The sequence below is a fragment of the Chiloscyllium plagiosum genome, unplaced genomic scaffold (assembly GCF_037043375.1).
Source record: "Chiloscyllium plagiosum isolate Xiang-an unplaced genomic scaffold, Cpla_swu_hap1 HiC_scaffold_10, whole genome shotgun sequence".
NCBI lineage: Eukaryota > Metazoa > Chordata > Chondrichthyes > Orectolobiformes > Hemiscylliidae > Chiloscyllium > Chiloscyllium plagiosum.
Genome location: NW_028270148.1, coordinates 31075484 through 31088654, shown reverse-complemented (window position 1 = coordinate 31088654; position 13171 = coordinate 31075484). Strand labels below are relative to the sequence as shown.

The 13171-nt window shown below is 42.1% G+C and overlaps 2 protein-coding genes across 2 annotated transcripts in view; one reads left to right on the top strand and one right to left on the bottom strand.

The window, feature by feature from the left end:
• LOC122552711 (CAP-Gly domain-containing linker protein 4-like) overlaps positions 1-13171 on the top strand; it is a 433681-nt gene that overhangs the window by 294825 nt on the left and 125685 nt on the right. The window lies entirely within an intron of this gene.
• LOC122552709 (ALK tyrosine kinase receptor-like) overlaps positions 2620-13171 on the bottom strand; it is a 1076775-nt gene continuing 1066223 nt past the window's right edge. Inside the window, exons 28-29 of the mRNA XM_087991243.1 lie at positions 10364-10454; positions 2620-7221 (exon numbers count right to left, since the gene is read on the bottom strand). Coding sequence (XP_087847369.1) covers positions 6418-7221; positions 10364-10454 — 895 coding nt within the window. The 3' untranslated portion in view covers positions 2620-6417. The remainder of the gene's footprint in view (positions 7222-10363; positions 10455-13171) is intronic.

Below are 13171 nucleotides of genomic sequence, written 5' to 3'. Positions count from 1 at the left end.
TAACCTGAACATGTTGCAAATAAAATGCTTCTAAATATTACATTTTTCAAAATACACCAGGAAAAACTCTATTCAGAGAATTTGAGAATTATTCTGAATAATTCTGTGCATCTACATACTTCTCATGTATGATGCTTCAGGGCAAATATCCCTGACATCCCACTGGGTTGAAATGGAATTGACACTAGTCCAAAGTGTTGAGATTTTCATAATGAAGCATGGAGATTTGCAAACAAAAAAGGAATAATGAAGTTTATATGTTTAGTCACTTTAACATTCAAATACTAACTGCGTACAGTCATAGAGTCATAGGGATGTACAGCATGGAAACAGACCCTTCAGCCCAACCCGTCCATGCTGACCAGATATCCCAACCCAATCTAGTCCCACTTGCCAACACCTGCCCCATATCCTTCCTATTCATATACCCATCCAAATGCCTCTTAAATGTTGCAATTGTACCAGCCTCCACCACTTCCTCTGGCAGCTCATTCCATACACGTACCACCCTCTGTGTGAAAAAGTTGCCCCGTAGGTCTCTTTAATATCTTTCCCCTCTCACCCTAAACCTATGCTATTCCAAAATAGCAAAGAATATTAAGAATTCAGAACAACTGAAATCATCATGATGAAATTTAGTTGTTAAATGTGGGAAAAAGATATATACAGGAGTATTGAACATTGTCACATTTTATATGTTATAGATATTAGGATTACTATCTCGTCAGAATCAAAGCTGTATACTCGCTGAGACAACCAAACCAACTTAAGTAGTTACCAATTAGTGTATTTTCTGGTCAGTTCATTATTTATGATCTAAGTCTTCAGAATTACTCATTACAATAAAATTCAGACAATCTGAAATTCCAATCGTACTGTAGGTATCCACCAGTTCCTGCAGGCAGAATAGCAAATCTACTAGAATGATGCTATGATAAAAAGGGTTTTCAGATTGGCAACTCAGGATTAGCTAGGCTTGAGTAAGCTCCTCAAATAATTGTGCCAAGTAATTAGAACAGAATTAGGCCACTCCAGAGAGCAGAACCAGAGGTTAGTGCAAGCCAACATTTGGCATCAACATCTCCTGTGGATGTAGGTTCAGATCCTGAAAGTGTGGCTAAACCTGTGAGAAAGTTAAAGTGCTGTCATTTGGAGACAAAGTTAAGTTGACCCAGTGCGTGGAAAACGTTAGTAAAGTAAAAGTTGAATGTCACTAAGAGGTGGGAAATTCCACCATTGAGTTTGCCAACCATTTTGAAGCACTAGGTGGAGACCTTGGAACATTTTGACGTTTAGGCGTTCTCCACAGAAGGGAAGAGGATGAGAACAGCTGCCTGTCCTGACGTTGAAAAGGTTCAGCTGACGTGGCTTGAGCAAAAGAATGATCCCAACTCTGGTCCAATCCTGCAGGAAAGGGGAATGCCTTGGAAAAGAGGCTGAGCCAAGGAGTTCACCTGCAGGAATGGATGACTGGACTGACTGAAGAGAAGGCACAGTGTGCGGTGAGACTGTGGAGTTATGACAGCAATGACAGAGAATTGGTCATAGAATGGAGACTACACCCTGAACGAGTGTGCACCAAGAGACGTTTTTAACATGGATGCAACCAGACTGTTGTACTATCTTTTTTCCAGGTCACACTTTGATGTTTATAACATGAAATTTTGGAAATTGGAGCAATGAACATATTACTGCACAGGTCTGTGCCACCCAGGATAGTACTGAAAAACTACCGCCTTCTGTGATAGGAAGGTCCAAGAACCCACATTGCATTGCTTTTCAAATGTTAAGACACTATCACCACAGTACAAGGCAATAAAATTGCCTGGAAAACCTCCAGCATCTTTTGGACATGCATTAGGGAAAATGACCATATGTGTCAATGGAAGAAAAGAAGGATTATCATTATTACAGACAACTGATCCCACACCCTGGCATCACTGACCTCAAGAGTGAGAGCTGACAATCCTGCCTCCCAAAACCATATCCAAGCTCCAGCCAATGGATCAAGAGGTAACTAGGCATCTGAAACCCACTACTGCCAGCAGTTGGCCTTTTGGATTATTAAGGCTATTGATAAGGAATAGGAATACACCTAATGTTACAGAGGCCAATGTTCATGAGAGGGTGTGGAATAGAACAGAATCCCAACAGTATAGAAACAGGTCATTTGGCCCAACAAGTCCACACCAACCCTCTGAAGAGTAACCCACCCAGACCCATTCCCCTACCCCATTACTCTACATTTACCCCTGACTAATGCACCTAACCTACACATCCCTTAACACTTGGCAATTTAGCATGGTCAATTCATCTAACCTGCACATGCGATGAAACGAGACCACCCAGAGACACAGTGAGAATGTGCAAACTCCACACAATCATTCAAGGCTGGAATTGAACCCTGGTCCCTGGTGTGCTGAAGCAAAAGTGCTAATCATGGCTATTGTGCTGCCCATGGTACGGGAAGCAACAATTGCCAACAGGTTGAACCGCACTGGATTTAAACAGGTTACAACTGCACAAGACAGCAAGGTTGAAGAGGTGTAGGATGAAGTCACCCAATCCTTGAAGCTTTTTTGGCTCATCTTCAGAAGGCTGGTGAAGAAATTCCAGCAGAAGCAGCTATGGAAAATGACATTGAGATAGATGATACTGTACATTAAACAACTGGAACTGTAGACGCAAAATGTTCTTTAACAATGGAGCCCGGGGAGATAGGAGCTAATGACCCTGATGAATGCAATGAATGCCAGCCTGCTCACTCACCTGTTTCAAGGCAGTAGAGATGCCCTGAGATCTCACACTACAGAACAAAAACACAGAAAACATGACTGACTACACTGACAACACAACAGACTGTAGCACACTCATCCAAAGTTGGAATGTTAAGCAGAAAAAGATTGCAGAGTTTTTAAGATATGGACAAACTGAAAAATAAACACACTTTTTACATATTTAGTGCTTTATTGTGTTTAATGTTTTTTTGATTTTCTTTTGCCATACACTGCATTTGTAGGCAAATTGGGTTGCAAAGGGGGCTCCTCAGCTATCTCAAAGCTCCACTTTATACAACATTATGGGTACATCCCTTGCCCTTCAACTCATTTTAATTTCACTGTACATTAACTTTGGCTTCTGGAATCATTGTGCCTACATACTTTATTTTACAGTTGTTGACTTGTTGAGAATATTGCTTGTTGAAGACTTTAAAGAGAAGTTAGACAGTTCCCAATTTAGCAGGAACTGGAGAGAAATGGATTTTGGAATGGAAATGATGAATGAATGGTCTCATAAGATCTTACATGATGGGCTAACTACAAGAATGTTTGATACTACCAAATGGCTTTTACCTTTCCTGGAGGCTGTGACTGTAATGCTTTGTTTTATTTTTCCAGTGGACCACCATTGGAAACTTGAGTGAGCAGGTGGGAATCTGCAGAAGGTCCAGAATATAAGCTTGAATCTAGATGCAGCAGATACCGGTCAAATTTTCCATTTGAATTTGTAAGAGCTAGGATGTCCAGCTGCCCTTTTCAGACCAATGAAGTTTGGAAGGTCATGGTTTGAGGCTGAAGTTGAGACTTCCATACATTGGCAGTTGTTACAAACTTAGTCTTGAAGAAGATCAATATTTGTAGTCAGCGTAATTATACTGGACTCCCTGTGGGATATCTATGGGACCACCTTGGGGTTCTCTGCCAAAAAGAGGTACAGACCCTGAAGATTAAAATCAATTTTAATTTAAACCAATATGTGCCCACTTATAAAGGGAAAAAAGAATACAAGCATGGACTACTTTCTAAATGGTGAGAAAATTCATAAAGCCAAAGTACAAAGGGATCTGGGAGCGCTAGTCGAGGATTCTCTAAAGGTAAACATGCAGGTTGAGTCCGTGATTAAGAAAGCGAATGCAATGTTGTCATTTATCTCAAGAGGGTTGGAATATAAAAGCACCGTTGTGCTACTGAGACTTTATAAACCTCTGGTTAGGCCCCATTTGGAGTATTGTGTACAGTTTTGATCCCCACACCTCAGGAAGGACATACTGGTACTGGAGCGTGTCCAGCGGAGATTCACACAGATGATCCCTGGAATGGTAGGTCTAACATATGAGGAACAGCTGAGGATCCTGGGATTGTATTCATTGGAGTTTAGAAGATTAAGGGGAGATCTAATAGAAATTTACAAGATAATACATGGCTTGGAAAGGATGGACGCTAGGAAATTTTTCCGTTAGGCGAGGAGACTAGGACCCGTGGACACAGCCTCAGAACTAGAGGGGGTAAATTCAGAACAGAAATGCGGAGACATTTCTTCAGCCAGAGAGTGGTGGGCCTGTGGAATTCATTGCTGCGGAGTGCAGTGGAGGCCAGGACGCTAAATGTCTTCAAGGCAGAGATTAATAAATTCTTGATGTCACAAGGAATTAAGGGCTACGGGGAGAATGCAGGTAAGTGGAGTTGAAATGCCCATCAGCCATGATTGAACGGCGGAGTGGACTCAATGGGCCGAATGGCCTTACTTCCGCTCCTATGTCTTATGGAAGCTGAGATGATGTCATTTACTGGTTTCCTGGTGAGTTGGAGGGGAATGGAACACAATCCAAGGCCAGGCACCCACCACCCTATGTAAGCACACCTTGGGGTCGGATGTACTCCTGAAAGCTGTCACCAATGTGAGAGTGCCTGGTACCTATGTGCAGATTAAGTTATCATTCACTGATCCTTACATTTAAGTGCGATCAGTAGCAGAGATAAGCGATGTGTGAGATTGTACCATAATTTAGAAAGTGTTGAATTTCTTTGCTCTCTCTTTGATTTTGTATAAAGAACTTCTCACATTAGTCTGCTACATTATGACAGCGGCTTGTTTGCAAAATTATTTGATTGACTATGAAGTAGAGTCATAGAGATGTACAGCGTGGAAACAGACCCTTCAGTCCAATCCGTCCATGCCGACCAGATACCCCAACCCAATCCAGTCCCACCTGCCAGCACCCGGCCCATATCCCTCCAAACCCTTCCTATTCATATACCCACCCAGATGCCTTTTAAATGTTGCAATTGTACGAGCTTCCACCACATCCTCTGGCAGCTCATTCCATACACGTACCACCCACTGTGTGAAAAGGTTGCCCCTTAGGTCTCTCTTATAATCTTTCCTCTCTCACCCTAAACCTACGTCCTCTAGTTCTGGACTCCCCCAACCCAGGGAAAAGACCTTGTCTATTTACTCTATCCATGCCCCTCATGATTTTATAAACCTCTACCCTCAGCCTCTGACGCTCCAGGGAAAACAGCCCCAGCCTGTTCAGCCTCTCCCTGTAGCTTGGATCCTCCAACCCTGGCAACATCCTTGTAAATCTATTCTGACACCTTTCAAGTTTCACAATATCGTTCCAATAGGAAGGAGACCAGAATTGCACGCAATATTCCAAAAGTGGCCAACCAATGTCCTGTACAGCCACAACATGTCCTCCCTGTACTCAATACTCTGACCAATAAAGGAAAGCACACCAAATACTTTCTTCACTATCCTATCTACCTGCAACTCCACTTTCAAGGAGCTATGAACCTGCACTCCAAGATCTCTTTGTTCAGCAACGCTCCCTAGGACCTTACCATTAAATGTATAAGACATGCTAAGATTTGCTTTCCTAAAATGCAGCATCTTGCATTTATCTAAATTAAACTTCATCTACCACTCCTCAGCCCATTGACCCATCTGATCAAGATCCCGTTGTAATGAGGTAATCTCCTTCGCTGTCCATTACACCTCCAATTTTGGAGTCATCTGCAAACTTACTAACTATATCTCTTATGCTCACATCCAAATCATTTATATAAATGACAAAAAGTAGTGGAAGTACTTTGAGACACATTGAAATACTGAGATTGTGAAAAGTGTTGTATAAATGCGAGATTGTTCTTTTAAGATCCTAACGATCCTCCTCAGTTTTCAAACGTAATCATCTCTTTACCTTGGAGCATCTTGATTGTGCTAGTGAGCAAAGGGACATAGTGACATGGCAACTAAGAGACCGCTGCACAATCCAGAAAAAAAGTACAAGTGGAGAACTTGATGCAGTACACGTTGTCTGTTGTGGAATCTTTACTCAAAAACACTATCTTGGTTGAAAGGTTACTGTAAAATTCTAAATTATCTCAGTTGGTGTTGCAGTGGCTTTTGTATATTTGTGACCTCAGCCCTGGATTACCTGTACATGGGCCTGATATCTTCACATGCATTAACAGCACTGAGTTTACCTCACATTCACATGTGGTTCTCACCATATTTTCAGCTTAAAATAAAAATTCTGCTCTAGTCCCGTATGCCAAACAGTACTTGCTGCTGCTTTTTAGTTTAGTTGGTGTGACGCTTGTTCAAGTAGAACCACCTGTTTGTTTTGCTTATTTACAGTATAGTGACATTTACATCCTCTGCGAGAGAGAGTCCTGAGTCCCAAGTGGGTATATTGGCAACCGGGTGAACACGTGGGTCCTGCTGAGCAGGTAAACCTTTACTAATGTGTGAGTTGTAATCTTCTTTACGAGTAGCACAAACAGACGGAGCTTCCAGAGACAATCCCTGTTGTTGCTGCTGCTGCTGGAATGCATAACTCACATTCCCACAAGGAAAATGCTGCAGGCGGAATAGAGGCACATCCAATGTATTGGCGACAAGAGAAGAAGGTTCTAATACAACAGCAGAGGCCTGTGGCCTGGAATTTGGGATGGTAGTAGAAGAACTGCTACTGGCATGGAAACCAGAATCTTCCCTTTCTGGTGGTCTGTTGTCAGTCAAAGTATTGTTGTTTTGCACGATAGGTTTTTCTGTGAACCATGACCCGTATGTAGGGTTCCAGAGGTTGGTAGGTTTTTTCCGGGAGCCCCTACCTTGTTGCAAAGCAGAAGAGTTGTTCATTTGTGAGTACGTCTTGTTGACATGAGACCCATCCTCAGCTGGCCCTCCGGTATGTACAACGGCAGAATCGTTGGGAACAAATTTGACCCGATGTTCACCAAGGCAGAGGTTGGTTGGACGTTGGGGTGGCAGGGCGAGGTCAGTGGATGCTCCTTGGCTCTCGGTTTCTTGTGCTGGTGAAACTAAAAGAGGCGCTAGTCCATCAGGATCATCTGGGCGCACGGGAACATTTCCTTCTTCTTCTGCTGGAGGCCCATATTCTACAGGCAAGGAAGTGTTTATTACATCAGGATCCTAGGATAAAGCACAAATAAAACATTATTAAAGACTGGATCTCAGGTCGCATGGCAAACCTGTGACTTAAATACACCCCCACAAAGCACACCGTAACATAAGTGGAGCTCTTGGTAAAATGAACAATCAGGCCCTGTTTTCCCAGATGAGCAAAAGAATTCGACAGTTAGATGTTTGTTAAAGGTTACTCCATTAGAAGCTACCCAAGGGATCATACTCTAAATACAACCTTCAGAAAGGAAAATTATCTAAAATATTAATTGTTACTTAGAGGTGTCTATAATTTTTTTCTGTTTATTAAACATCTTATTTTCTCCTTTCTGACTATCCCAACAATCATGATGCTCATTTTATTTAAGTTAAACATCACACAACACCAGGTTATAGTCCAACAGGTTTAATTGGAAGCATTAGCTTTCGGAGCGCCACTCCACAACCACCTGATGAAGGAGTGTCGCTCCGAAAGCTAGTGCTTCCAATTAAGCCTGTTGGACTATAACCTGGTATTGTGTGATTTTTAATTTTATACACCCCAGACCAACACCGGCATCTCCAAATCATTTTATTTAATGAATATTACTCTCTTCAAAATGGTACCATCTGAGTATTGTTGTCTCTCACTGGTTGGAAGGAATCAGGTTAAAATGACATAAATCTATGAGCAAAGACACTGGATGTGCACCAGTTGGACATGATCAAAAGGAGTGCATCCACCTATTCTGTTGTGCAGGATCGTAATCACAATTGGTTAAATGCTTTGATCTCCCTCCTGTTTTGAAGCATTGTTCCTCAAAGTAGTTTCTTGGTTCTTGGCTGTTTAATTATCTGGCCTTTTGATTTAAAAAATGAACATCTTCATGCTTACTCCCTCCCCTCTGTTTCTTCTGACTGTTGTCAATTGGTTATGAGGCTGTGCCTCTGATATTCATTCCGAGGTCAAGTGTGTGTGGGATTAGGAGAGATCTTGGTTCTGTAACCAAACCTTTGAGTTGAGGAGAAACTTCTTCACCAAAAGGATTGTGAATGTATGGAATTCCTTGCCCAATGGAGCAATTGAGGCAACCTCATTGAACGTTTTTACAGCAAAGATGGATAGATTTTTGAACAGCAAAGGAATTAAGGGTTATGATGAGCAGGCGGGTGCGTGGAGCTGAGTCCATGAAAATGTCAGCCGTGATCTTATTGAATGGTGGAGCAGGCTCAACTAGCCAGATGGTCTACTCCTGCTCCCGGTTCTTATATTCTTATGTAAGTGGGCGGCACGGTGGCACAGTGGTTAAGCACTGCTGCCTCACAGCGCCAGAGACCCGGGTTCAATTCCCACCTCAGGCGACTGACTGTGTGGAGTTTGCACGTTCTCCCCGTGTCTGCGTGGGTTTCCTCCGGGTGCTCCGGTTTCCTCCCACAGTCCAAAGATGTGCAGGTCAGGTGAATTGGCCATGCTAAATTGCCCGTAGTGTTAGGTAAGGGGTACATGTAGGGGTATGGGTGGGTTGCGCTTCAGCGGGGCGCGATGGACTTGTTGGGCCGAAGGGCCTGTTTCCACACTGTAAGTAATCTAATCTAATCTATGTAAAAGCATTTGCCTGCAAATCGATTTTGAGTCCAAGTTAATTTACAGATTTGGCTGGGTGACTCAGGAAATGCCTCAGAAGCTGTCAGGTCCTGAGAAAGGCCTGTTGGAGTTCCAGTATCATGATCAAAATGTAAACTAAAGTTTAAAATAGGAAGTATTCTATCTGCTCACCATCCTGCACCCCTCTTTCCGTGCTCTTCCATCCACCCCTTATACCCCTTTGCCAATTTCATGTCTAGTTTTGCCCAAAGCCCTTTCCCCCTGCACCTTACCAAGTCAACTCATTGAGGGACATATGCACATAGCAGAAAAAAACAAAATTAAATTTCTATATTGCAGGAAACACTCCATTAAGAAATGCACCCTGATTCATAAATATACATTTTGGAACTGGTTGACATTATTTTGGCAGGTTGAAACTTGCAGTCACTTGCTGACATGTTGGACACTTCTCAGCATTTATGTAACTTTCACGCAAACGTTTATCCAGTTAGCTGCCCCAAAGCACATGTAATGTCCCATTCTAAAATTGATGCCAAACTCCAACTGTAAAGGATTCTTGACATCTACCTCCAAAAGAGCCCTGACTCTCACCTCCAAGGTATTCTGGGACTAGGGCTAACCAAAAGAAACGCATTGTGAACAAACATGTTCTGATCTGATCCCCACACTCCAACTTCCAGATACCAAAGTCTCCAAAATCTCAATTAGTGATGTTAACTGGTCATTTAAACAGCTACTTCCCTCTAGCAGTTGTGCATGTATAAACAATGGACCACCCCCCCAATCCTACCCCTGTGAAAATGAGAAATGCTGGGTTCAGTGCCTGCATGTCTCAACTTCATCCAGTGCTTTTGCTGCAGTAGAGAAATGCTCACACTACTTATTGGTACAAATCAGGACCCATTAGTTCAAGTTCCACCACTACAACTTTTGAATGTGAACTCACAAGCAAATAACCTCCTGCTGCTCTGAACCTTCTATGTTTCTCCAGTCCAACACTAACAGCCTCTGGTCAACCTATGAGTGTAATGAATAAATGCTAGACGGGCAGCTTTGTGTGCAACTCAAAGCAAGTTTAAGGTTTCTCCACTTCACAATTTGAGAAAAAAACAAGAACTCCCTTTTCATACTAAAGAAATAGATATGAATTTAATGAATTAGCACTTTTCACTTCTCGAAAATTTACGGTATGTTCTGATTTTCTTTTGAATTCTTTCTGTGTCTCTATATTATAACTTCATCAGAGTGTTAGTACAATCGGAATTCTTCTCTATAAGTTGGAAGTATGAACTATGAACTGGAACTATTGATTTTGACAATGATCTTTTCCCTCATTTCCTTTCATCTAGCTGAATAATAATCACATAAACAACTTATCTTAAATTTCATGAACTCCCATTTTTGCCCCCTATAAAGATCCTTAGTGGAACAGTTCTGGAAGTCTTGGTTGATTAGATCATCACATTATCCTCAAAGTATGCGAATCTTAGAGCTCGTGTTATCTAAAATCCTAGATAAATGTAACCTCACCTGAGAAGAATCACATATATCCGTAAAGGTTACCTGTGTGCAATAATCAATTCTTTCCAATATTGTTGCAAAGTTAGGTCTGTCTTCAGGCTGGTGCTGCCAACACTGAGTCATTATTCGATACCTGAAATATTAAGAGTTAAAGTAGGAAGAAGTGAGTGGTATCTATTAATATTTGTTCAGTTAGTAGTTCATATATTTTTCCTTTTAGTATTGTAATGACTTCCACTGAAGGGCTTTATTTTTCAAATATGTGTTACAAAAAGAAACGTAACTATTGATGTGAATCTCAATAGTCTGACGTATCACCAGTATACGCTGTAACAAACGTAAGCCCAAAGTAAGATTGCCTCATTCAACCTTAGTGGCCTGTGACAACATAGTGCCTTTTGGAAGCTATATTGTTTTTTAAATGTGGCATGAAGTGATTTGTGGGAATAGCTATTGCCACTGCCCAGTTCCTTCTTTAAGAGGCATTTTCAGATTGACCCTTCAAGCAGCAGTAATAGATTACTGGGCATAATCTTTTTTTAAGAATCACCTACAACAGCATTTGTGGAAGCAACAGACATTAAGGTTTGCAAGAACTTTCACCAGTAACAAAGGAAGACTCAGAGCTGAAACCACAAGCCCGCCCTCTCCCTTGCCCCATCCTGCCCTTGTCAAGTTTGGACTTGGGAAAAGGTGGCAGCCCTACATTAAAATTACTTCAATGTGGCTACTGACAAATTAAAGAGTAGAGGACAATACTGTAACACTTCAAAGTTAGATCTATGGACACAAACACAGTCATACTTTGACATGTTAATTATGCATTTCATTCTTAAAGAGTTCCCAATATAACCACTACAGGAACAAATATATAAATCAGCTTGCAAATTCCCCTTAATTACAAAGAGTTAGTTAATGTGAAATGTTGTCTATCTGTGCACCATTAGCCCTGTCAATGCTGTGGGTGTTATCAGGACATATGGATTAATTATTAAACTGGATCCCAGACTCTCTAATTACTCCTTCATTCTCATGTGACATATCAAGATAACAATAAAATATTCCAAGATTACTTATTCTCAGTAGTTAAAGCAAAAGTGATTTCATTTCTTTTGTTTGTCACTTTTTCTTATTTTGGAATGGACTTCAGAAACACAAATGTTGCTTGCAAATACTTGTTGGATGAAAATGTGCTAATTCTTGGAGTTGATATGACTGAGCGTGGTTATATACCAAGTTTAAATATCTTACCAGTATATACAATCAACCATTTTATGCTTGAGTCAAGTTAGATACTTTAATAAATTAGTTTTCAACTCTGGTTAATTACTGAGACAAGGGGTAAGAATTTCTCCTGAAAACAAAAGATGTTGGAAATCACAGGCAGGAGGCTGGGAGAACACAGAACGCCAGGCAGCATCGGGAGGTGGAGAAGTCAATGTTTCAGGTGTAATCCTTCATCAGGACTCACAGGAAATCACAGGCAGTATCCATGGAGAGAAAGCAAACTCATGAGCTGATGTGAAGTGGAGAGAGGACATTTAAACTGTAGTGGGGGTTGTGGAGTGCTGGGGGAGAAAGGATGTTGATAGTTCAGATTAAGTGATCGGAATGTGAGCATGGCAGAGCAATGGTGTGTCTAACTGACAGACTGGAAAGATCAGGCAGGAGGCCAGGCAGCATCAGGAGGTGAAGAATACCCAAAATGTCAACTTCTGCACCTCCTGATGCTGCCTGGCTTGCTGTGTTCTTCCAGTCTCCTGCCTGTCTACCTTGGATTCCAGCATTTGTGGTTTTTCTGTCTCTGGACTGAAAAGAACAGGCAGTCTGACTGGGATGGGGAGGGGGAGGGGAGAAGAGTGACAGAGAATGCAACAAGCAAAGCTGAAAGAAAGGGAAGAAATGGGAGTGAGTTCAGAAACCTGAAGGTATTGAGCTCAATATTGAGTCCAGAAGGTTGTAAGGTGCCTAGTCTGAAGATGAGATGCTGTTCCTCCAGTTTGTGCTGTGATTGACTGCAACACTGCAACATGCCGAGGACAGACCAGTGGGCATGCAAGAGGTACACTGTGTTAAAATGACCAGTAATGGGAAGGCTGGGGTCATGTTTGTGTACGTCATGACCCCCAATGTCAGGGTGAAGTAGAGTTCAATATGCTGCACAGTGTGAGAAAAAACATGCAGCGTTGAATGACCAAGTACTGGCTAGAGGGTGAGCTTAGTTCCGCATGAGAACGGTGAGCAGGAGCTCTCAAAGGGAGAGAGAAAGTGAGGGCTGCAGATGCTGGAGATCAGAGCTGAAAATGTGTTGCCGAAGAAGGGCTTATGCCCGAAACGTCGATTTTCCTGTTCCTTGGATGCTGCCTGGCCTGCTGCGCTTTTCCAGCAACACATTTTCAGCTCTCAAAGGGAGAGGTCCACTAGGACATCCTCCAGCACTGCAAAAGCAGAGGGCTGTCTCTCCCAGAATGACAGAGAGGTAGAGGTGCTACCTCTCCAAATTTTTAAACTTGTAAACTTTAAAAATTACATCCGCAGTCAGGACACCGAGTAGTGGTAACCTGCAGATGTAGCCAGGCAGGAACTCGGGGGAGGTGGGGCTCAAATCCTGGTTGGGAACGGTCACAGATTTACCCCTGTCATTTAGGGCTCAAAGCTGTCTGGAAAGTTCTTTCTAATCTCTGACAATATGCTTTAATTGGCCTATTCCTGTGCTGTGCTGTTCTATGTTCTAATTGCAGTGAAATGTCATCAACGCTGAGAGAAGATCAAATGGCCGCACAGACTCAAACAACCTACAATACCGAGATAGAATTTCTAGGGGAACAGATGCATAACAATTTGATAGTA